We start from the raw sequence: 22,939 nt of genomic DNA, 5'->3' as shown, positions 1-22,939 counted from the left end.
ATTGCTCAGAAAAATTGTTCAGTTTGCAAGTTGTTTCCTCTCAGATAGGAAAGGGTCACAGTGATTGACAACCAGATTCATATTAATAAAATCAAACAAAATGGATTTAGCTAAAACACTGAAATAATTGACAATTTAAAGATAATGTCAATATCCATAATTAAATTGAGTCTTCATATGAATCTTAACAGTTTTAGTAGATGATAATAATTATACCATAGTGTTTACCTTTTATATAAATGATCATAAAAAATGTATGGTAGGCAAAATACTGGTAGTAGTAACCTACCTAAAATATGTTGTGTTGTTAAACTGCGGAAAATTACAGGAAATCAGCTTCAAAACAAACAAGAAAAAAAAATCCTAGATCTCTCAAATAAAAGTAAATCAAATGTGGAGGTTTAAAACCCTTCAGTAATGTACAATCAGGTGAATGGAATTGCATTTATTTTTGAGTATTGTGAATGATGGAAATGAATTGATTATATGGCTTTTTTCATTTAATCTCTTTAAAGGTGTAATGACAAAAACAGCACTCAGATACGCTACATAATACCATCCACACATTACTCACAATACAACCACTTTTCTAATTAAGGGGCTTTCGTAATGTATCGCACATTCGTCTATGTGGAGCTTCTCTCAATGTCAAGTACAAGCACATGAATAAGATGATGTGTCGTTTTTCTAGGAAAGGAAAAGGGAGAGGGGGGTGGGAGAGGGACATGGACTGGGGTGAGGTGGGGGAGAGAGAAAGACAGAAACAGAAAGAGGGGGGTGGGAGAGAAGGGGGTGTTTGAGATGGTTCAAGAAAGGCAATGAGATGCTATTGGTGTTGGAGAGAGAGATTCAGGGAGGAAGAGAGCCAGAGAGAGAGATAAACAGACACAGATTACCAGATAATAAACGCCTAAAGATGTTGTTTTCTCAATATACGGCGTGATAGTGAATGGGCTTGGGGACATGACAAGAACATCATCAAGCCAACATCCTTCTGTGGTGGATTGTAAGGGGACACTGACGGCTTGCTAACATGCTTGTTTATTCCCCATTCATATCCCTCTGCTCTCCTAATCTTTCTCCCTCTTCTTCTTTCGGTAGATCCGTGGAGGAAAGCTGATGATTTCCAACACAAGGAAGAGCGATGCTGGCATGTTTGTCTGTGTGGGTACTAATATGGTGGGGGAGCGGGACAGCGACCCGGCGGAACTAGTGGTGTTTGGTGAGCAGAACTGTTTTTTTGTAATGTCCCCCCCCCCCATTTTCCACTTGTACTCTTTCTCTTTCCGTGTCTCTCTCACCCAAACTCTGTTCTTTCTCTGACCACGTCTGTCTCTACTCTGTCTATCTGTCAGAGCGGCCCATGTTTGTTAAGCGTCCAGTGAACCAGGTGGTGTTAGCTGATGACACAGTAGACTTCATGTGTGAGGCCCATGGAGACCCTGCACCCACCATCCGCTGGCGGAGAGAGGAAGGAGAGCTGCCGCGTGGCCGGTGAGGAGAGAAACACATACACGCACACAGCATTACATTAGCACTTAGCACTGGTCACCACGTATCAGTTAGGGTGAATGGAATACCAGTTAACGTTCCACATCACGCTGGTCTATTGTCGTTGCAGGTCCGAGATCCGCAGTGACCACAGCCTGCATCTCACCCAGGTCCGGGCAGAGGATGAGGGCACCTACACCTGTGTGTCCGAGAACAGTGTGGGCAAGGCCGAGGCATCAGGCAGCCTGCAGGTCCACGGTAAGACCCGACGTAACACATATGAAGGTGGACATGAACACAGGGGCTCAACTAAATCTCCCATGGGGTCCCCCAAAGGCTACAGTGCATGCACACGCATACCGGCCTCACTCAGCTGGACATGGTCAAGCGGTTTAGTTGTTGTTTGACTGAACATAAGGATGGGGAAGATGTGTCATCTAAACAGCTTTGACTGTGGTATGACTGTTGGGGCCAGATGTGGTGGTTCCAGTATCTCAGAAACAGTTGACCTCCTGGGATCTTCCGAGAATATTGCAATAAAAAACATTTCTGTAGGTGAAAACAAGCTTGTTAATGAGGGAGGTCAGAGGAGAATGGCCATACTTGTTTAAGCTCACAGAAAGGCCACAAATAATCCAATAACCACTCTCTACAAGTGTGCAGAAGTGCACTTTTGTTCACCAATGTGCAACACAATCAGAATTTAAGAAATACCAATTGACCGTATTATGAAATCTAAAGCGTACCTAAGCTGACTCCACAAACATTGGAGTGACTTCAGTTTACGCCTACTACCTGGACAGTCCTCTGATCTCAGTCCAATACAGCACCTTTGGGATGAGAGGTTTGCAGCATGAATGTGTGACCGAAAATACTCCAAGGACTGTGTGATGCTTTCAAGTCTGCATGGACCACAATCCCTAAGGAATGTTTCCAGCACCTTGAATCCATGCAGAATAAATTCAGGCTGTTCTGGAGAAAGATGGATCCTACACAATACTAGTATGATGTATTGAGTAAAGTGAGTCTATATATGATGTGATCCAAAAATGTATATGTGCGTATATATATCCAAAAGTATTAACTACAAATATTGAATATAATGGGAGATCCCGTTTTCTGCAGACAATGCCTACAGTACGCTGTTTGTCTTAAACTTTTGTGCCTTCAATGAAAAAAGGCATTTGTTAGTCCCATGATATATCTTCATCATGCTCTCCAAAGCACATATTCAATGTATTTAATAATTCTATATATAAATCCTGTATGGGGCTGTCTGAACACCCACTTAATGTAATACTTAGCCACAGATACAAGGGATTGAGCTCAATTCCATTTTAATTTAGTAAATTCGGAAGATAAAAATGTTATTCAAATGTGGAATTCATTCAGGTTATTTCAGTTTTACTTCTTGACTTGACTAAATTTAAAAGAAATTACTTGATCCTAAAATATACTACATAAAACGACATTTCAAACTAGGAGATACTAAATGTTATTACATTGGACTGCCCTGCTCATGAAATCATCGAAGTCTCACCCAGTCTCATTTCCATTCATCTCTTTTTTCTCCATCTTTCTCCACTCCAGTGGGTCCATTCAGTAAGTACACCATTTCATCTCATCTCCCTGCATGTGGATGTGTATGTGTGTGTGAGTGGGGAGGATTGATCTGATTGCTTGCTTCACGTCCATGTGGTGTCCCTATTGGGCATAAAAGAAATGCCCTGTTTGCTTTCATATGATTGATGTGTCAATGACAGAGGCAAAGTCTATATGCATTAAGTGCTGCACCAACCCTGTCAACTTATACTGCTGCTATACCATATATAGGCATGCCTCAATATCAGCAAACCAGTCAGCTTTGAGATCATTTGTAATATTGTCTACACTATAGTCTGTATTGTATCCTCTATACAGGAACATCTATTAACACCTCAACCATTAAGTCAGAAATAATAGAAATATAGAGCCTGCCAGATACCATGCATGTTTATGTGTCTGTGTGGGTTCATTTGTGTATGCACACTAAGGCACAATTCATCAAATAGGCTAGTGGTATGGGTTGACCTCAGGTATTTCCACCATCATTGGCGAACGACTTAGGGCTGCTAGCATGATGGTGCTGAAAGATGAAGGGGGGGGGGTGATCTGTACCAGCTCAGAAGGGAAGGTGACGGGCTGGCAAGTTTTTTTCTGCGGGGAAGTCCAACTGTAGCTTTAGCGTCATATGTAAAGGTTGCCCTTTACCACATTATCTGGAAATAGAAATCTGACCACGAGTCAACATTTGTGGACAATTTAACAACTTTTCTGCTTCCTGGTAGTTCAGATGGGGTTTGGCTACTAGTTTCGACACTAAAGCATAACCCTACTCAAATAGCAGAATATTAAATACCCGCTTCCTTGCTAAATCTCCATACACTGTTTCCAGCAACAACACAGACAACTAACTTTTAAGACACCAAAATCCATAACCGTCAAGCAATGGAATAAATCAGCTACTCGTATATTACTTCAACTTACAAGTTTGAAATTATACATGGTCTAAATTAAATTATGTTTTTTGTAACAGTCCAGTGACGCAGTGTTTTTTGTAACAGTCCAGTGTATGCTATTTTTGAAATAACCCAGAATAATTCCCTCCTCATGTATAACAGAGCCAGAGTTATGAAAGGAATGTTTTAGCAATATATTTCTTCAGTGTGCGCATGTCAAACTATCTTGGAAGGGCAACATTTAATTTTAAGTGAGTAAGCAGCAATTTTGCAAGATACAACCCTGTTTCTAAAAAAGTTGGGACGCTGCGTAAAATGCAAATAAAAACAAAATGCAATGATGTGTAAATCATTTATCCCTGTATTTAATAAAAATATTGTACAAAGCCAACATATCAAATATTGAAACTGAGAAATGTTATTATTTTGGAAAAATACATACCCATTTTGAATTTGATGCCAGCAACATCTTTCAAAAAAGTTAGGACAGGGCCTGTTTACCACTGAGTTGCATCACCTCTTCTTTTAACAATTCTCTAAGCATTTGGGAACAGAAGAGACCAATTGCTGTAGTTTTGAACTTGAAATATATTCCCATTCTTGCTTGATATAGGATTTCAGTTGCTCAACTATTCAAGGTCTCCTTTGTCGTTTTTTTCCATTTCATACTGCTCCAAATCTTTTCAATTGGTGACAGGTCTGGACTGCAGGCAGGCCAGTTTGGCACCCAGACTCTCTTACTACGGAGCCATGCTTACTACAGAGCCATAATATGGGCAGAATGTGGTTTGACATTGTCTTGCTGAAATAAGCAAGGCCTTCCCTGGGAAAGACATCTGGATGGCTGCATATGTTGTACCAAAACCTGTATATATTATTCAGCATTAATGGTGCCTTCACAGATGTATAAGTCACCCATGACATGTGCGCTAATGCACCCCCGTACCATCACGGATGTTGGCTTTTGAACTGTGCAATGATAACAAGCCGGATGGTTTCTTTCCACTTTAATCCGGAAGACGCGGCATCCATGATTACAAAAAATAATCAAAAATGTTGGTCAGACCACAGGACAGTTTTCCACTTCGCCTCAGTCCATTTTTTAAAATATGCTCGGGCCCTGAGAGGGTGTCAGCGTTTCTGGATGTCACAGACAATGGTTTTTAGAAGTGTTCCTGAGACCATACGCTGATTCCAACTACAGAATTGTGTCCATTACGGCCATCCAGTATTGGCCCTTGCGTCACTAGGTTTCTCCAGGTTCTCTGAATCTTTAAATTATATTATGTACTGTAAATGTTGAGCTCCCCAAACATTATTCTTAAATTGTTGCACTATTTGCACTATTACACAACTTTTCCAGTCTTTTGTTGCCCCAGTCCCAGGTTTTTTGGTTATATATTTCAAGAAACAATACAATTTTTCAGTTTCAACATTAGATTTGTTGTCTTTGTACTATTTTCTACTGAACATAGGGTTTAAATGATTTGCACATCATTGCATTCCATTTTTATTCATATTTTACACAGCATCCCGACTGAAAAAGTGGAAATGTTAAATTAAATGGTCACAACTTTAAGGAATTGTTGAAAAACAATATTTAAACCATTCACAATAGGAAGTGGGCAGGTCCAGTCATCCATCTACGAAGATAAAACATTTTATCATGTCTTCGGCACTGATGTCTTAAGAATTAGCATGTCCTAAGAATGATGTAGTTACATCAGACTGAGGACATGGTTTATAAGTCTGTTGGAGGGGCAGAGTTGTATGGGGATGTGTCAGAGAGGAGAGTGGGGGCGAGGGTAAGAGGGAGCTCTACAAAGAGAGAGAGAAGAGACCACAGCACTATCAGTCCTGTAAGCATTTAACAGGGATTACTGAGTTAATATGAAACAGATTTTTATCGGTAACACATCAGCATGCAATGTCAGTGCACCGAATTTCACTTTCATCTTCCAAATTGACTACGGATAGAACATTTTTGGGGCTTACAATAACATGAAGGCAAGGGTTACAGCACAAAAAGATGCTGTTTCTATAGCTGCTGTCTGTAATTGGGATAATTTTAACATTTTCTTAAAGTCCTCTCAAGCAGAATTAAAAAAAAATAAACATTTGTAGTCCTCCTTAAACGGTGAGTGTGTCTACAAGAGTGCATGAGACTTGTCTGTCTGTGTCACCATACATCTTTGACAGCTGCCTGTCACTCAAGCCCTGAGGATGCTCTCTCCCTGAGGACACAGCTATGTTTTCTTCTTATCTGGGGGGTGTGGGTGCTGAGTTTGTTGAAATGGGCTACACTTATACTGTACACACAAACGCATGCACTCGGCCACTGTACGTACTGACCACCTCACAGCTGATTTCTCTCTTCCTCTGACCACCAGTCTCCTTCCTAATGAACCTTCATCAATTATCGTAAAGAACCGACACCCACTGGCTAACATCACTAATTACATTTTTTTACCGTGTTTTTTTATCCCATGTGAGAAGGTGACAGTTCGTATCCCACGAGACAAGGTTAATGCCTCTCCCTTCTCTGCCTGACTCTGAAGTTCAACGATATAGAGCTGCCCCGATTATGGATAATTTATTGTTGCCATAGGCAATGTGTGAAATAACATGTATCCTCAAATCAAGCAGCACTATTGTTGTTCTTGAGATGACTTTCGGGAGGGTAATAGTACCAGTTTAAAGCTCAGTAATCATTCTAAGATAAAAGCAACTGAATTTATTCTTAGTTAAGATTTGCTCTTAGTCCTATAGACAAATGTCACCCTGGCTCAGCCCTGCAAATGGTCAATACTACATTAACAACATTGTGTTTTTGTCATGAATTATAATAGGTGAACTATTCATGTCACCAACAATAGCAAGCATTTTTAAAATTCACTGTTAGAATCAAGACTTTTACTTAATTTGTATTTTGTATGCTGATACTGTACCACAGTATGACCTGCGTTGCCAGGATGTAAGGTGTTGTTTACTTAAGCTCACACACCCAATCTTAAAACCTAACCATGAAATATATATGTTTTGTGTAAAAACTCAACCTGGTGTGTTGTGGACACAGGGTGTGTTGTCTTGGTGTTTGGTTAGCTATGGTGGGGTTTTGATCATGTATTTGTATGTGCGTGTTTGCGTCTGTCTCTGTGTGCACAGGCCTAGGTTACGTAAGAGGTTTCTGTTTCTTGACTGTTTCAGAGCTTGCATCAGCCATGAGAATTGGATCAAATCAATAGTAGCTCATGCCCTGGAGATAGCAGCTGAATGGCGGAACATCGATTATGCTGTTTGTTGGTGGTTACCTTTGTTTTCTAGCAAGCTGTTCTGTAGCTCAAAGCTGAAAGCCCAAATGACAGTAGGGAACGTGAATCATGTTTGACCTTTTTGACACCTGAGGTCGGCGTGTGGCTTCTCATTTGACCCCTGGACACGACTCTCTATGACCTCAGCCAAGGGTCTTCTTTGCTGGTGATTTATCTCGTTGTTGCCGTGCCAATCACGTATGTCCCACTTTGAGAAGTGTGAGGGCTCAAATAGGGAGGACGAAAAGCTTTTAATAATACAAATAAAACATGAGAATTCCATAGCGCTTTTCAAGGACCCCAAATTATTTAGTTCACTGTGACTGTTGGGAATGCCAAGGCCTGTATTGGTTGGATTAGTTCAAATAAAATCAGTGTAGGATTTGTTTGTGGAAATGCTGTCATGCTCTGGGTTTACTGTATTCATGTGATGTAATTCAGTAACAACTGGGGATGTTTTCAGACAGATAATTGTCTCTACCTGACAACACTGCTGTGCATTATACCACTGCTTGCACTAAATGTAGTTTTTCATTTGAGAGAGCGGTAAAAAAGCGGTAAATTACTGGAAATTCCTGTTCCTAGTGTATATTGTGCTATTTATCAATATCAGATTATATATTATTTTTTTCACCCTGCCCTAGATGCAACCAAAAACACTTTTAATGTGCTATTTTAGGACCTCTCCCCTCTGTTCTTTTTCTCGTTCCCTTGTCCCTGTTGCTGCCTTTCTCCGCGCTCTAATTGAGTGTGAAATAAGAGAGGGGGATCAGGCAGAGAGATACCAAATCAATTAGGCCCTACTAGGGCAAAGGTGACATCATTATACATTCAGTCCCTCCATGCAAAAGGAGCCAGTAGCTGGCAGTGAGATCAATAGCAATCAAGAGGCTGTGTGTGTCATGGAGAGGATTGTAAGGATTTAGCAGGGGTTTAGTCCCTTCCCCCCTATTTTATTATTTTCCTCTTCAAAGACTTCAGATGACCAGGTCCTGGATCAAGAAGTTATCCCCCAACCTCCAGTTTTCTGCCTCACTGACTGGGTAGTGTGGAGAGGCAGAAGTGGATTTTTTATTCTCCAGTATTCTATGGGTGCTAGCTGATTAGCATCTTGAAGAGCAGGCTCCAGTGACCCAATAGGGAACAGAGACCAATGAGAATTAAACAAGCTGACAATTATCCTGGATCACGTTCTTGTGAGGAATGCTTTGAAAAACCATTCACATCCTATTAACTGTAGTTGCTATTGGATGGGTTTTTGACATGAGCACAATTTATTCTTGAGAGGGCTTCAAAACACAAACCCATGAAAACTTGTAATGCGTGTGGACATGTTTTCTTTTAAGCATGACTTGAGAGCATCTAGTGTTTCTCTTGATACTCCTGATATATTTGAAGGCACTTGATCAATATTTTATGTGGTCCTGAATCTGTCTTTAATTGAGTATTCTCAATTAAACGTTTCCCAATGAAGCAATGTCTACTAGAAATGAAACTGTCCTTGAAATCCACCACAGACTCTTAATTGCATCTCCATTTTGTCCTATTTTGACATTTGTGGTATACTTTGTCAAAACAAATACTGTAAACAACTAGATATCCTTACAAAAATACAGCTTTGTATGTGTTACGTTGACCCATAATATTCAGAGACTGGATTCTCTGGGAGATGTGGTTTAGATGTTTGTGTTTTCCTTACTCTAAACAGTATTCTGTGTGTGTGTGTGTGTGTGTGTGTGTGTGTTTATTTGTGCCCCCATAGTGTTTGTTATGTAGACAGGAATGAGCTGTTATCATCATCATCACACAGTGTTCTGATGGCCCCCTAAGCCTTCCACACATGTATAGTGTCTGTGGTGACAGCTTGGAACACACACACACACATTGCATGCACACCAGACACACTGACATTACGACGGGTTCACCCACACAGGGACACACAAACACACCCGGACGCATACACCCTGACATAAAGGAATGGGTTCACACAGTCCAGCAGAAGTAACAGCGTACACATCATCCCAGATGTTCTAACGCAGGCCGCTTCTCTCTACAGTGCCCCCTCAGATTGTGGTCCGGCCACGGGACCAGATCACTGCTCAGGGTCGCACAGTGACGTTCCTCTGTGGCACCAAGGGCAACCCTCCGCCTGCTGTGTTCTGGCAGAAAGAAGGCAGCCAGGTAAGAGACCCACCAAATGCTGTATCTCAGGGCAACAGGTCACCTGACTGTCCTACCACTCCACTGTGAAAACTGATTCACTCTGTCTGCACGGCTCTGGCAGAGAATGACTGCCACGCATAATCTAGAAAAGGTAGATTATATTGAATCAGTTATATGCTTATAGATTCCTTTGCGTTGTGCACATTTCAACATATACCGATATCAAGCCTAAAAGCCCCAAGGGCCTGCAATAAGATGTTGAAGCACAGTTACTGGAAAAAACACTCAAGATAGGCCGGATCTAGGAAGAGAACTAGAGAGGAACCAAACCAGTACTCTTCTGGCTGTGCCGGGTATAATAGTGCATGGCTTTTTAAAGTTAAATCGATCATTAGATCAAAAATGGATATGGCTTTTCATAAATGACTGACAGTGTGACTGCTGGAGAAGAGAAGAGTGAAGAATGAATATGTCTATGGCCAAATGCCTCACATCGTCTGATGCTGCCTCTTAGGGACAGCATGGTAGAGCGCAAGTAAGCCAGTGACTCAGGCCCCATAATTAGGTCAGAGGCAGAGTATAGTTTGTCCCTATGGAGAGAGGTGGTTCGTCCATCTGATGCATATTCTTGGGCTAATTTAAACTCAATCATATGACCTATTAAAAGAGAGGAGTTGTCAATCGACTTAAAGGTTGAGATTGACTTTGCCTGTCTCACTTAAATCATCAGATAATTCCACAAAAATTTAGCTTTATAATATAATAAAGCCCTGACTTCATGTGTGTCTAAATTCTATGTACAGTAAGAGTCATGTGTCTTAACATACCTGTAGGCCTGTGGGACGGGACAAATTCAGAGATGCATGTTCTTATAATACTTTGTAGGTTAACAGTAAAACCTTGAAGTCTGCCCAAGCCTTAATATACTATCAAATGTGTTGGTGCTGGTCAAGATTAGCAGTGCTTTGCCCTAGTTGAAGAATAGTTATTGTCTTATTTGCCTAGGGAGAAGTGCATTGCTGTGTTTGAACTACAGGATTCCTGTGTAGGCAATTTTGGTACTTTGCCATGTTTCATCAAAATGCGCAACTCTGTATCATCTGCATAGCAGTAAAAAATTTCAAATGTTGAAAATGTTACAAATGTACAAAGCCAAAATATCAAATGTTGAAACTGAAAAATGTTATTGTAAAAGATGTAAACCTGGTATATCACTCAACTTATTAGGTTACTCACTGGCAACTGGTCAGTAACATGACTTGGTACTGTGGCCAATGGACACGCATCGTCCTTCCGTCTATTCCTAGCTCCCCCTGATCAAGACAGCTGGCCGTGGTTATGCGGTACTTTTTGATATTGTACCATACTGTCTTTTCAGGCTAACCAAGATACTGCAATGCCATGGCATCTTGGGTGGTCCCACATTTTTGGTCCACTGTAGCTCAAGTGGCAGAGATTTCTACTTGCAACTCCAAAATGGAGTTTAGATTCTTATTTAGGTGGTTAACATATTTTGTTCTGACATCCTTGGGTAGGTGGAGGGAGTTTGGAAGGGCATCTAGACATAATTGGGCTGTCTGAGAATTTGTTGTGCTTCTTTTTAAAGTCCTTGTTTAGGGTGTAAATGGATTAGTTTTTGCGACTATAAACATAATGAGATGGTAGTCCAATATATCCGGATTATCAGGACAAACTTTTTGATCCACAATCCAAACTCGATGCTGGGTAGGATTGTGGCAATATGTTTGTCCTGAGGACATGTTGGACACAAATGATTTGGATATATTCTGTCACCACTATGAGGTCCAAGAGGAATTCAAGGAACACTGAGGTACGCTTGTATGTGGCCCAAGGGGTCAGTAAACAGTACCAATGAAAAGGGAGTAAGTTCCAAGTAGAACATGAAGCATACATTTGCCATGTTCCACTTCACATAGTCTACTTTTTTGTTATAAGGCAATATATTTTGAAAATACAATGTAATACATTTAACAAAATAGTCTGTACAAACCAGTCTGTACATAATTAGACAATTTATAAATACCGGTATGTACATTTTATTAATTAATATTGTTCTTAAAACATGTTTTTTAAACCTATATACTTTTCCATTTATAATTCTTTGCATTTGCTCGAAAACAATTTGCTATCTTGAGAAAGAATTATACACATTGTGATGTATTGACACATTTTGAAGGATTCGCCATTACTGTACGATTGTGATGTTATTGTTAGTGCTGCTGGCACAATCCTAGTTTTTTTTTATATATAGTGTTATTGAACACCTTCATTTTGAGACAGAAATACCCAAACAGAGTTCCATGCTACTGGATTTAAATTATGCATTTCAAATGCCTGTAAACAGGGCCGCATTTGTGGTTTATTTCCTACCTCAGCACAAGGCCGTAATTATAATATACATTGGGGGAACACATTCCACTGAATATTCAAATATGCTCAAAATGTCCCCCCCAATATATTGATATAAAAAATATTAATAAAATAAAAACCACGCACCACCATGGTCCAAAACAATAATTAGCAAATGTAATCATAATCATAACTAAACTCAACAAATAGCCATTACACTACAATTAGTATTACTGTGTACTTAAGTTCTGCATGTGGTTTGTCCAAGTGGTGTTGCCGTACACCAGCAGAAGCAATTGCTTTAGTGCTGTGAGTAGGGGCAATCATTAATGTCAAACAGTTTACTGTCTCTCTATTTCATTATTTTCAGTTGTATTAAAAAGTTGAAAACTAAAATGTAGTATGTGCTACGTAAGCTGTATCACTGTCGATTGTGCTAGTTTTAATGACAATGTCAATAAGTAATTTTGTGCTGGAACTGTAGCCTAATTGTGGAAATAAATAATCCTTTGCTAAAAAGTGTCAGTAATTGTATTTGGAAACATATGTTTTTGGTGAAAACGGGATGAAAACGAGTGCTAATCAATCAACCATCACTAACTTTAGCTATCTTAGCTAGGTTACCTGGAAAGTTAATTAGCCACACATTCAGCCAGCAACCAACAATGGTGCTCACAGGTGTTTTCAACTAACGTTAATGTCTTTTATTATGTTATATTTGTCAGAAAGCTAACGTGAAGTCTGAGTTAAGTGTCAGTCATTCATGTTGCGCTGCATGTAATTTATCTAGACAGTAGTAGCTTTCATTTATTGTATACTCGTATAGTACTGTATACAGTGGATATAAAAAGTCTACACATCCCTGTTAAAATGCCAGGTTCTTGTGATGTAATTATTACAGCACTCAGTCTTTTTGGGTAGGAGTCTATTAGCATGGAACATCTTGACATGGCAATATTTGCCCCACTCTTCTTTGCAAAAGAGCTCAAAATCTGTCAGATTGCAAGGACATCTGAAGAGGGCTGTGCACAGGAGATCACCCCACAGATGTTCAATTGGATTCAGGTCTGGGCTCTGGCTGGGCCATTCCAAAACATTATGCTTTTGTGGATTTGGATGTGTGCTTTGGGTCATTGTTGTGCTGAAAGGTGAACTCAAAAAAGAGATACATCCCAGACCCAGCAATCAGCTGCAGACACTGGTAAAATGGGCTGCTTCAATAAATTAACTGCCGAAGAGCTTGTTAAATAGCTAGCATCTGCTAATTTTATACTTTCTGCTCTAATATCAAATCACAAACGTTATCATAAAATACACACTATAATAAAGCATTTCGCTCTCATATTTCTCCCACGCATCACCATTACCACGACAACGGTGTAGCTGACAGCTTGACACATACACGTGCACACACATACACAGACACACAGTCCTGACATCTCGAGCTGCTCTGTGACAAGAGCACTGGGTATACTATGAAGCAATTTGAATGAACAGAAATGCCCCAGCTAGTGTTTAATTTATGTTAAGTGAGTTAGATCACTCAGATGGTCACGTAGGCAATGTATTATTTTGAGACAAAACAGTAATTAGTACAAACCAAACCAATACTATATTTTACGGGTGGCAACCCTATATGATTACCCTTTTTAATATTGTCGGCTCATCTGTATGTCTTTTCAGATTGGTCTTGGGGCATTTTTGATTGACAAATTCGTGGGATATATTACAATATGTCAAGGGTGCAGTAAAAGTTAGAGGGGCATTTTGGTAAGGGGATGGTGGATTGGCGGAAACATCCCTGACCTTCACTCCAATGGTCAACCAGAGGTGGATTTTTCAAACCATAACTCATATCTCAACCCCCAGTACTGAGATACCTAATGATAACCAAACCTTTTTTGTAATATAATCTTAACCCAAACCTTAACCCAATCCTTAGCCCCAGTGCTATGATTCCTAACAGTAACATTACACTTAATTCGTAACATATCATATATTTGTGTAAATTAATATAGGACACGTTTTTATTAGCATTTGTAACATATGTAATGTTTTAGCAGATTTGTAACATATACATTTTGGTAGCGCTTTGGAATGTAACGTAATGTAACATTTCTTACTAAATCGGGTGTCACAAATTTAGATTTAATATGTGACGTATTTCCCTGAAACCGCATTGATCTTTTATCTAGAAATGCATGTTTAAATTCTTTTCCAGAAAATGCATTGTTGACTATGGGCAAACAAGCATAATTTGTACACCAATTCTTCTGTGTTCACAAGTGTGTTTGTGCTTGTGGTTACACAGTGGTCGCAAGCTTCAAATCAAAACCTTTTCAGGTCTGTGTATCAAAACATTGCAAATGGATCCCAGGCTTTGTAGGCTATACTCTAAATGTAATATACCATCTAACTATTTCTCTTGATTTTCCATGCTGTGTTGGAATTCTAATTCATCCCGTCCTTGTAGTCACTCTACCCTGTAATGCACAGAAATTTTTATTAAGGTTTTTTGTTAAACCAGGAACAGCTACAGTGATTTGGAGATAGAATAGCACCCGTTTCGTACTAGCTAGTTTGCAATTGACATCAATTACATTGTCAACAGTCACAAACAGCAATTCCTATTGATGCCGCTCCATGTTCTGTTTGAACAGGTGTTCAACACTAGTGGATATGCCCCCCCCCCCCCCCCAAAAAAAAGTAATGTACATAATCGGCTTTATAAAACACAGATTACCAGTTGTTTTCAAAATGTCTATTCAGCATGGATTTAGCAGGCCTCTAATTCTAAAATCATGAATCTTTTTCTAATGTTAATCAGTATAGTTTCTTTATTGTTAGATATTTGATAAATCTATTTAAAGCTTCTGAAACGTATGGGTACCTTTGGTGTGCGTTGGCCCAGGGGCAGTCGCCCCTCTTGGGAGGTCAACCCTGGTTGTACGGTGTCATTCGTTATTCCCTGGGTGGATTTATAATTTTCGAGCATTATACCAGGAGTATAGACAGATACCTGTGTGTTTGTGTGTGCATCACAGTCTGCAGCAACATGTTGAAAGGTCTGGTGGGAGTGTGTGCGTGGGAGCCTGTAGCACTGCTCTCAGGGACAGATGAAGGAAAGAGAAGAGCAAAATAGAGATGAGAGATAATGAGAGATGAAGAGAGTCGACTTGAATAGAGGAAAAAGGGGTTGGTATAGATGGTGGAGTCCAAGGGAGAAACAGAAGGGAATAGAGAATTGAGGGATTTGGGTGTCAAGTAAGAAAACCTATTTTTACCAATGGGCAACATAATTGCGGAAATGATCCTCTGAGAAAATCAATGGTACAAAGCTCATGTCTATATCCTAAGATGTTCCAATGTTATTAGAGTTTTAGTACATCAGATGGGGCAAAATTAGACTGACCAAAGTAGGCGAAAATCAAGAAAATGTCATCCCAAAGGCCTAACTTATGAAGTAGCCTATTTCTTACTTTAAGACAGACCATGACATTTTTTCTAAATTAAATTCACCCAGTCCATGTCTTAATTATTAAAAGCAAATAAATGTATTCTATCTGTAGTAGAATAACTTTATATCCGAATGGCCATGAATATTTGCTGATGACATTGATTTTGGGACATGACACATTATATTTTACTGAACACTTATTTTGATCCATTACAATTTCTCAGAAAACTATGCATACCTCTGTAAAATGTAAATTGATATTCTGAGCGTACGCCAAACGCAAGCCCTTTACATTTAATTTTGCTTGTTTCATGCTGATTTAGCTTTTTTCTGAGCCGCAAAAATATAAAATGTGAAAGACTATGACCAGAAAATGTGTTTCATATCATAAGGGAGTGACATTTCATCTCCAAAGAGTGTTTTCACCCACTCTGGGCGGACAGGGAGGACACCCTAGAATATGAATGGAAAAGTAGATAATGGCAGAAAGAGAGCAGGGAGGATTGTATGTGGGAGTAGAAGGTGCAAAGAGGGAGACATAGAAGGAGAGAGAGGGAGGAAGGGAGTGCTCACCCATATGTAGCCCTGCCAGGGCTGTGTTAGATAACACTAAACTGCCTGGCTCTAAATAGCACAAGACCCAGGGAAAGAGAGAGAGCATAACAGAGGGCTTCTCTTTGGTTTAACTGTCTCTGGGGAGGGACATGATTCCCCCAACCTCCTTTCCCCCGTTCTTGAAAAAGAGCTCAGAGAATTAAGGAAGTGAGGGAGGCAATGCAATGGGTGCCTCTGCAGGACCGCTAGGCAGGATGGGGAGTAAGTAGCCTTATGACCTCCTATTTAGGTATTGAATTGTAATGAACATTAACATTGATTCCTTGCACAAAAGTGTTTCATCATGTGTAAATATATATATATATATATATATATATATATATATATATATATATATATATATATATTTGCAATGATGTTTGCGAATGACTCTTTTTTCCCCTTATGGTTACAAATCATGCTGCTATGATTGCACATTGATGCAGACCAGGGCCCGGTTTCCCAATAGCATAGCATTTACGATGGTTTAACGATACATGTAGCCTTAAGTGGGACTTTGTTACGACAGACTTACGCCTGTTTCCCAAAGCACCGCGTAGGTCGCTCTTTATAAAGTTAATCGTAAGTGCCATGTTACGGCCGTTTGGAATGGAATTAGGACATATTTGGGGCTAAGAATGGAATTATGCCATGAATATATTTTGAAATATAGCCTATTGCATTTTGGTAGAACTTGCTTACTTATCAGAAGCATTTAATATCGCTGGCGATGTATTCAACTACTACTTCGGTATCAATAAGAAAATGTTAAACCCGAATAAGTAGAGGTATTTATGGCTTGACGAAACTGTTATTTGCAACCAGGGGGTTGACTTCAGCCAACAAAATCATATCTCTGGAAATTGATCACGTGACATCCAATTATCAATTCCGCCGGTAGCTATATAGAATATAAGCCACATAGCAATCAACACGATTGGTTAACTGGGAATATAAAGCATAGTGAGAAAAATCTATTCTAATTGTTTGGAATACAAATGGAACGCAATAGAAAACATGCATTCTGGCATGTTCTTCTTGACGAGGTAGAGGCACCAGCACCTATCCATCAAATAATAGTAGCAGTACGATGCGGGCTTTCATACTCGTACAGTTAATTTTGAACACTTTTTCTTAAATAGCCTAATTGTTTTACGTACGTTTTTCTTTATCCTCAGTTGACCAGTTGTATTCAGTTACATTTAAATTCAGTCAAGCACTTATTTCATTTGTCTAAATAAATGTGTCTAAATCAAAACTGTTTTGATACGTTTTATTCGTTTTATTGCCTTGATATTAACTGTTTGCGATAATTCCTCATGTTGAGGGAGGCGCTATTTCACAAAAACAGTGAAGTGCCTTTTAAGATCGGTTAAGATGGACTAACGAGGGGTCCGGAGCACTTGTTAATTACCGAGGGATGTTACGTGCCACTTAAGTAACGATGCTTTCGAGAAACGCACTGATAAAATAACGAGGCACTTACGTGCATCTTACCATCATCTTAGTGCTTTGGGAAACCGGGCCCAGGGGGGTTATCAATGATTTGTGTTCCAATTCTTTGTAGGTCTGTGGGTTCTGTGCTTCTCTAATGTGGTTGTACATTTTGCCGGAGTTGAGGAAGTGCAGCTTTGATTCCACCTTATTATGTGGGCAGAGGGAACAGTCTGTAAGCAGGGCATGCTTTCTCATGATGTCGGTTGATTGTAATTGTACTGGTATTTCTAGGCTCTGTAAAGTCTGTCCTGCTCTTCTATCCCTCTGTTTAACACTCTCCTTGAACCTTTCTTCATTCCACTCCTCCCACCCCTCTCACTCCCACTCGCTCTTTCTTCCCTTCTCTCGTTCTGCGTTTTACCCCACCCTGGCTCAGCAAGCCTACTCCCAGTTCAAGCACTGTTTTATTGCAGCACCAAACAAAACAATGTGTCACTTTCTGTTTGGAAGAGCTGGGATAGAGTGCCATCTAAAACTGTGTTCTGCTCTTCGTCTGACATTTTAAGCCTCTGCCACTCTCTTGACACGGTGCGAGGGAATCATGTTGAGCACCAGAACAGTTATTTCACTGTCAAGAGTCATAGTAATGTATATTCATGTGAAGTTGCCTTGCCACCACACACTCAAAAGAAGTGCAATAATGGTTTTGGGTTCATGTGTGCAGGATCTTCTCTGTGGTTAGCAGCTCTACTTCCCACACTAAAGTAGATTAAAAGTATGACTGACATAGGGACTCTTTAGTAAGTGATTTACGAAACCTGAAGACCAGTTACGCCAACCTCAACCCTTTAAGCTAATCATGTTCATATTTACTGTTTTAAACATGAACTTATTCAACGTTAAAACATTAACTTATTCACTATTCACTGAATTGTGATTTGTCTTTCTTAACTTTTCTTCTTTAACAGAAGCGTGTGTGGTCATGCCTGAATTTCACCCATCAACTACCAGGTAGAATAGCCAGACAATGGCTGTATAAAACCAATTGGTTCGTCAGGCAAAACTGTCAGTTGCGACAGTCTGCTCTTAGGTTCTATTCACCTCACCATGTTAACTCTGCATTAGCAATCTCAAGCTTTTTTAATATTCTGTGAAGTATTCATAGGTGTGCCCATCTCTTCACACTTTGCTTGACGCATAAAATTCTGTTTAGGCTTTTTAGATTTTCTGTTGACTGTTTTCAATCAGGTTTGTCATTTCGCACTGTTAACATGACCAAATGATGGTAAAACAAGCATGGTGTAATGAAGGTGGCATTACCTGGACTGACCCGTTTCACCCTACCTGCTGTGTGATGTTGTGTTTCCTGGCTCCCCAGATCCTATTGTTCCCCATCCAAGAGGCTGCCCAGTCAGGCCGGTTCTCTGTGTCTCTGAGTGGGGAGCTGACCATCACAGATGTCCACAGGGAGGACTCAGGATACTACATCTGTCAGGCCATCTCTGTGGCCGGGAGCATACTCACCAAGGCCTTGCTGGAGGTGGAGAGTGGTGAGTGTGTGTGGAAGGACCCACGCAGGCCTGTTGTATGACCAATAGACGCTCTCCAAAGTATTCACCCCCCGTGGACATTTTCAAATGTTATTGTGTTGCGACATGAAGTCAACATAAAAATACATTTTATAGTATATAGTCAATATTTGGTACATTTATTTTATTTATTTTATTTATCCTTTATTTTACCAGGGGATGTCCCATTGAAATAGTAAAATCTCTTTTACAAGGGAGCCCTGGGGCAACAATTACACAAATTACACAGAATCACAGAAACAGTCACAACAACAAAATCGATTTACAAAACATGTGAAATTATTAAAAATAACATAAAGGGGTTATTTAAAACATGCGCATTGTTCAGATTTGGATTGCTTAAGTAATTGTTTAAAATTACTTGTTTAAAATTAGATAGCAATTACAGCCAATAGTCTATTTGGATACGTTTCTACCATCTTTTCACATCTAGACACAGCAATATTCCCCTTTTTCAAAATTGCTCAAGGTCTGTCAAGTTTACGGGGACCTTTGATGAACTGCATTTTTTAATCCTCCCTATATTCTCATTTGTACTGATGTTTGGGCTTTAACTGGGTCACTCAAGGACATTCACAGACTTGTCCTGAAACCCCATCCAGAGTTGTTTTGGCTGCGTGCTTTGGGTCATTGTCGTGCTGAAAGATGAATCTTCACCCGAGTCTGAGCTCATATGCACTCTGGAACAGGTTTTCTTTAAGGACCTCTTTGTATTTTGCTCTGTTCATCCTTCCCTCAAAGCTGACCAGTCTCCAAGTCCTCTCCCAGCACAGCCGTGGAAAACTGTAACTCCTTCAGAGGACAACCTGTTCCAGACAGATTCACAGCCATATTCTTTTCATTCTTCATTTTGGACTTTACTGAGCTCCAGGGGATATTCAATACCTTGGAAATGTTCTTATATCCTACCCCTGATTGCTGCTGTTGAATAACCTCATTACAGATACGCTATTAATGTCCCTTTGTCTTAATGATGTAGTTTTTGTTTGCAAGTGCACTAACCAACTGTGGGACCTCCCAGAGACAGGTGTATTTAACCAGAAATCTTGTGAAACACCTTAATTGCACACAGCTGGACTCCATTCAACTAATTATGTGATTTCTAAATACAATTGGTTGCACAGCATCTTACACAGGTTTCACTGCAAAGGGGGTGAATACTTATGCAATCAATTGTTTTCTGTTTTACACAATCATTTTTTAAAATAATTTATTTACGATTACACAAACAGTGTGTTACGTGTTGTACATCAAGGTGTCCGCACGGACACGTCATGGACAGATTGGCACACATTCATAACACACGTGCTACAGGCGGATCAGTCAATCGTGTATATGACAAAACTGTGACAATGTTCACCTTTCATAACACTGCCGTTAAAGATTTGACCCCTACAGTGCCATAAACACAAGTCATGCCTACGTATCCCCAATAACCATCTGCACTGTCACCACCTAGTTTGTAAGGACAGTTGATTACCCCCTATGAGTCACTATTACAAGCGCCCATTAAAACCCTACCAAACCCATTCCAGTGCCTTCCTTATAGACCCACATACTCCGTGACAAGATCCCTGGGTCAATAGTAATGGACTAGACAGATTATATGGTTCCATATGACCTATTTCCCAGTACCTTATGACTACGTTTAATTTTGACATATTTCATGGACGGCTGGTTTGACCCTTGCCTATCCCTCCACCGCTCTTCAGTCCCTTCAGAAATGCTTAAATCCAACTAAATTAAAACTCTTCAAAGCCATCCCAAATTAAAAACCGCTATCCACCACAGCCCACCAAATAACCTAACAGCAGGAGGTAAGACAAGATGTAATCAAAAAGAAGTCGGAATGACGCTGTTCAAATTAACCTCACCAGAAACATATGTTCCCCTCGTAGCGCTGCATGCATTAAGAACAGGAATAAACTGTTGTTAAGGGCAGCTGTGCTCTGCATGAGCCTCACGAGACTATAGCTTAGCTATCTTATCTACTGAAACGTAGCATACAGACAACAATATAAGGAAAACTGCCAACAGCTCATTATTGGTTTCTCAACTTCTTTTTGTCAATCACGGTATTTGATATCATAAGCCAACTATATAATTAGATATTACATTTCTGGTTGTTCTAGAAGGATATTAATATTAATGTGTCGATGGTAATATTCATTCTGAGGTAAATTGTGATTTACGATTTTGGTCTTGGTAATATCACACTAATAAAACAGCATTTGAAAAAAGAACTATATATATATATATATATATACAGCTCTGGAAAAAAAAAAAATTTCCTTTTCCAAAATGTTGAAAAGGAAAGTTTTGACTGAGGAACAGTGTTCAATTTGCAGTGGTCTCTTAATTTGAACCCTTCTGTTCCTCACTGAAAAACATTTTCGACTTTTATTCCAAAGGAAAGAAAAAAGTGCAGTTGTATTTTAATTTCTTCCGGAGCTATATATATATATAGTATCTCACAAAACTGAGTACATTTTTGTAAATATTTTAATATATACTTTTCACGTGACTACACTGAAGAAATGACAGTGTTCCCTCAATGAACTGTAGCTCCCCAGTGCAGGCAGCACTTATGCAGACCCAGACCATGACACTCCCACTACCATGCTTGACTGTAGGCAAGACACACTTTGTACGCCTCACCTGGTTGCCGCCTCACACACTTGACACCATCTGAACCAAATAAGTTTATCTTTGTCTCATCAGACCACAGGACATGGTTCCAGTAATCCATGTCCTTAGTCTGCTTGTCTTCAGCAAACTGTTTGCGGGCTTTCTTGTGCATCATCTTTAGAAGAGGCTTCCTTCTGGGACGACAGCCATGCAGACCAATTTCATGCAGTGTGTGGCATATGGTCTGAGCACTGACATACTGACCCCCACCCCTTCAACCTCTGCAGCAATGCTGGTAGCACTCATACATCTATTTCCCAAAGACAATTTCTGGATAAGACGCTGAGTACGTTCACTTGTTCTGAGTGGAACCTGTCCTGTTAAACTGCTGTATGGTCTTGGCCACCGTGCTGCAGCTTAGTTTCAGGGTCTTGGCAATCTTCTTATAGCCTAGGCCATATTTATGTAGAGCAACAATTCAGATTCTCAGAGAGTTCTTTGCCATGTTGAGGGAGTGTGAGGGAGTATGAGGGAGTGTGAGAGCGATGACACCAAATGTAACACACCTGCTCCCCATTCACACCTGAGACCTTGTAACACTAATGTGTTACACGGGGGAGGGAAAATGGCTAATTTGGCCCAATTTGGACATTTTCATTTAGTGTCATTTCTTCAGTGTTGTCACATGAAAAGATATACTCAAATATTTACAAAAATGTGAGGGGTGTACTCACTTTGTGAGATACTGTGTGTATATATATATATATATATATATATATATGTATTTAATTGTGAGGCTCCATTGAGCCACAGCAGTGTAAAGCATACTTCCATGAATTGCCAAGCTTACCACCATAGTCTGGGTTTGGGCGTTGACTGTGCCATTGGCTGATATAGCTCCATGGTGTGATGCATATTGTCCAAGCATAGCACAGGGTAGGAGGTGGCATCATCACAAGGATTTAATATATAATTATAATCTTATCTTTTTCAATTTAAATAAAACGCAGAAATCTTTGGTTGTAGCAAGTATATATGATGGGGATGGAAATCTGCAAAAGCTAACTGTCATCCTTTGAGTGAGTGGACTTACATCCAGATCTGACTTGGACTCAGTGGGCAGTATGGAAAAAGGCAGAACCCCTTGATGTGGATGCCCAAGAGGAAGACATGCTCCTGTCTTCGAGATGGGTTGTGTAGGTACACACAGTATCACACAATCTATTGGTATCTGTGGGACAAAGTACCTTAATAAAAAAAAAAAAAGATTTCTATTCATAAATAATTTCTATTGTGCAGATTCCATTTAAGTAGGTTGAACTACCCACTGAAGGTAGGATAGAGCGGTAAAGTGTTAAAGTAGAAACAGATGTCAGCACACAGTGGTGTTTAATTGACCGC

The 22,939-nt window shown here is 39.9% G+C and overlaps 1 protein-coding gene across 1 annotated transcript in view; it reads left to right on the top strand.

The window, feature by feature from the left end:
- Window positions 1–22,939, top strand: part of robo3 (roundabout, axon guidance receptor, homolog 3 (Drosophila)) — a 159,926-nt gene that overhangs the window by 111,181 nt on the left and 25,806 nt on the right. Inside the window, 5 exon segments of the mRNA XM_020048525.3 lie at window positions 1,102–1,222; window positions 1,356–1,494; window positions 1,622–1,749; window positions 9,357–9,481; window positions 18,700–18,871. Of these exon segments, the coding sequence (XP_019904084.2) occupies window positions 1,102–1,222; window positions 1,356–1,494; window positions 1,622–1,749; window positions 9,357–9,481; window positions 18,700–18,871 (685 nt within the window).

The sequence above is a fragment of the Esox lucius genome, chromosome 7, assembly GCF_011004845.1.
Source record: "Esox lucius isolate fEsoLuc1 chromosome 7, fEsoLuc1.pri, whole genome shotgun sequence".
NCBI classification, from domain to species: Eukaryota; Metazoa; Chordata; class Actinopteri; order Esociformes; family Esocidae; genus Esox; species Esox lucius.
This window is presented reverse-complemented; position numbering and strand designations above follow the sequence as displayed.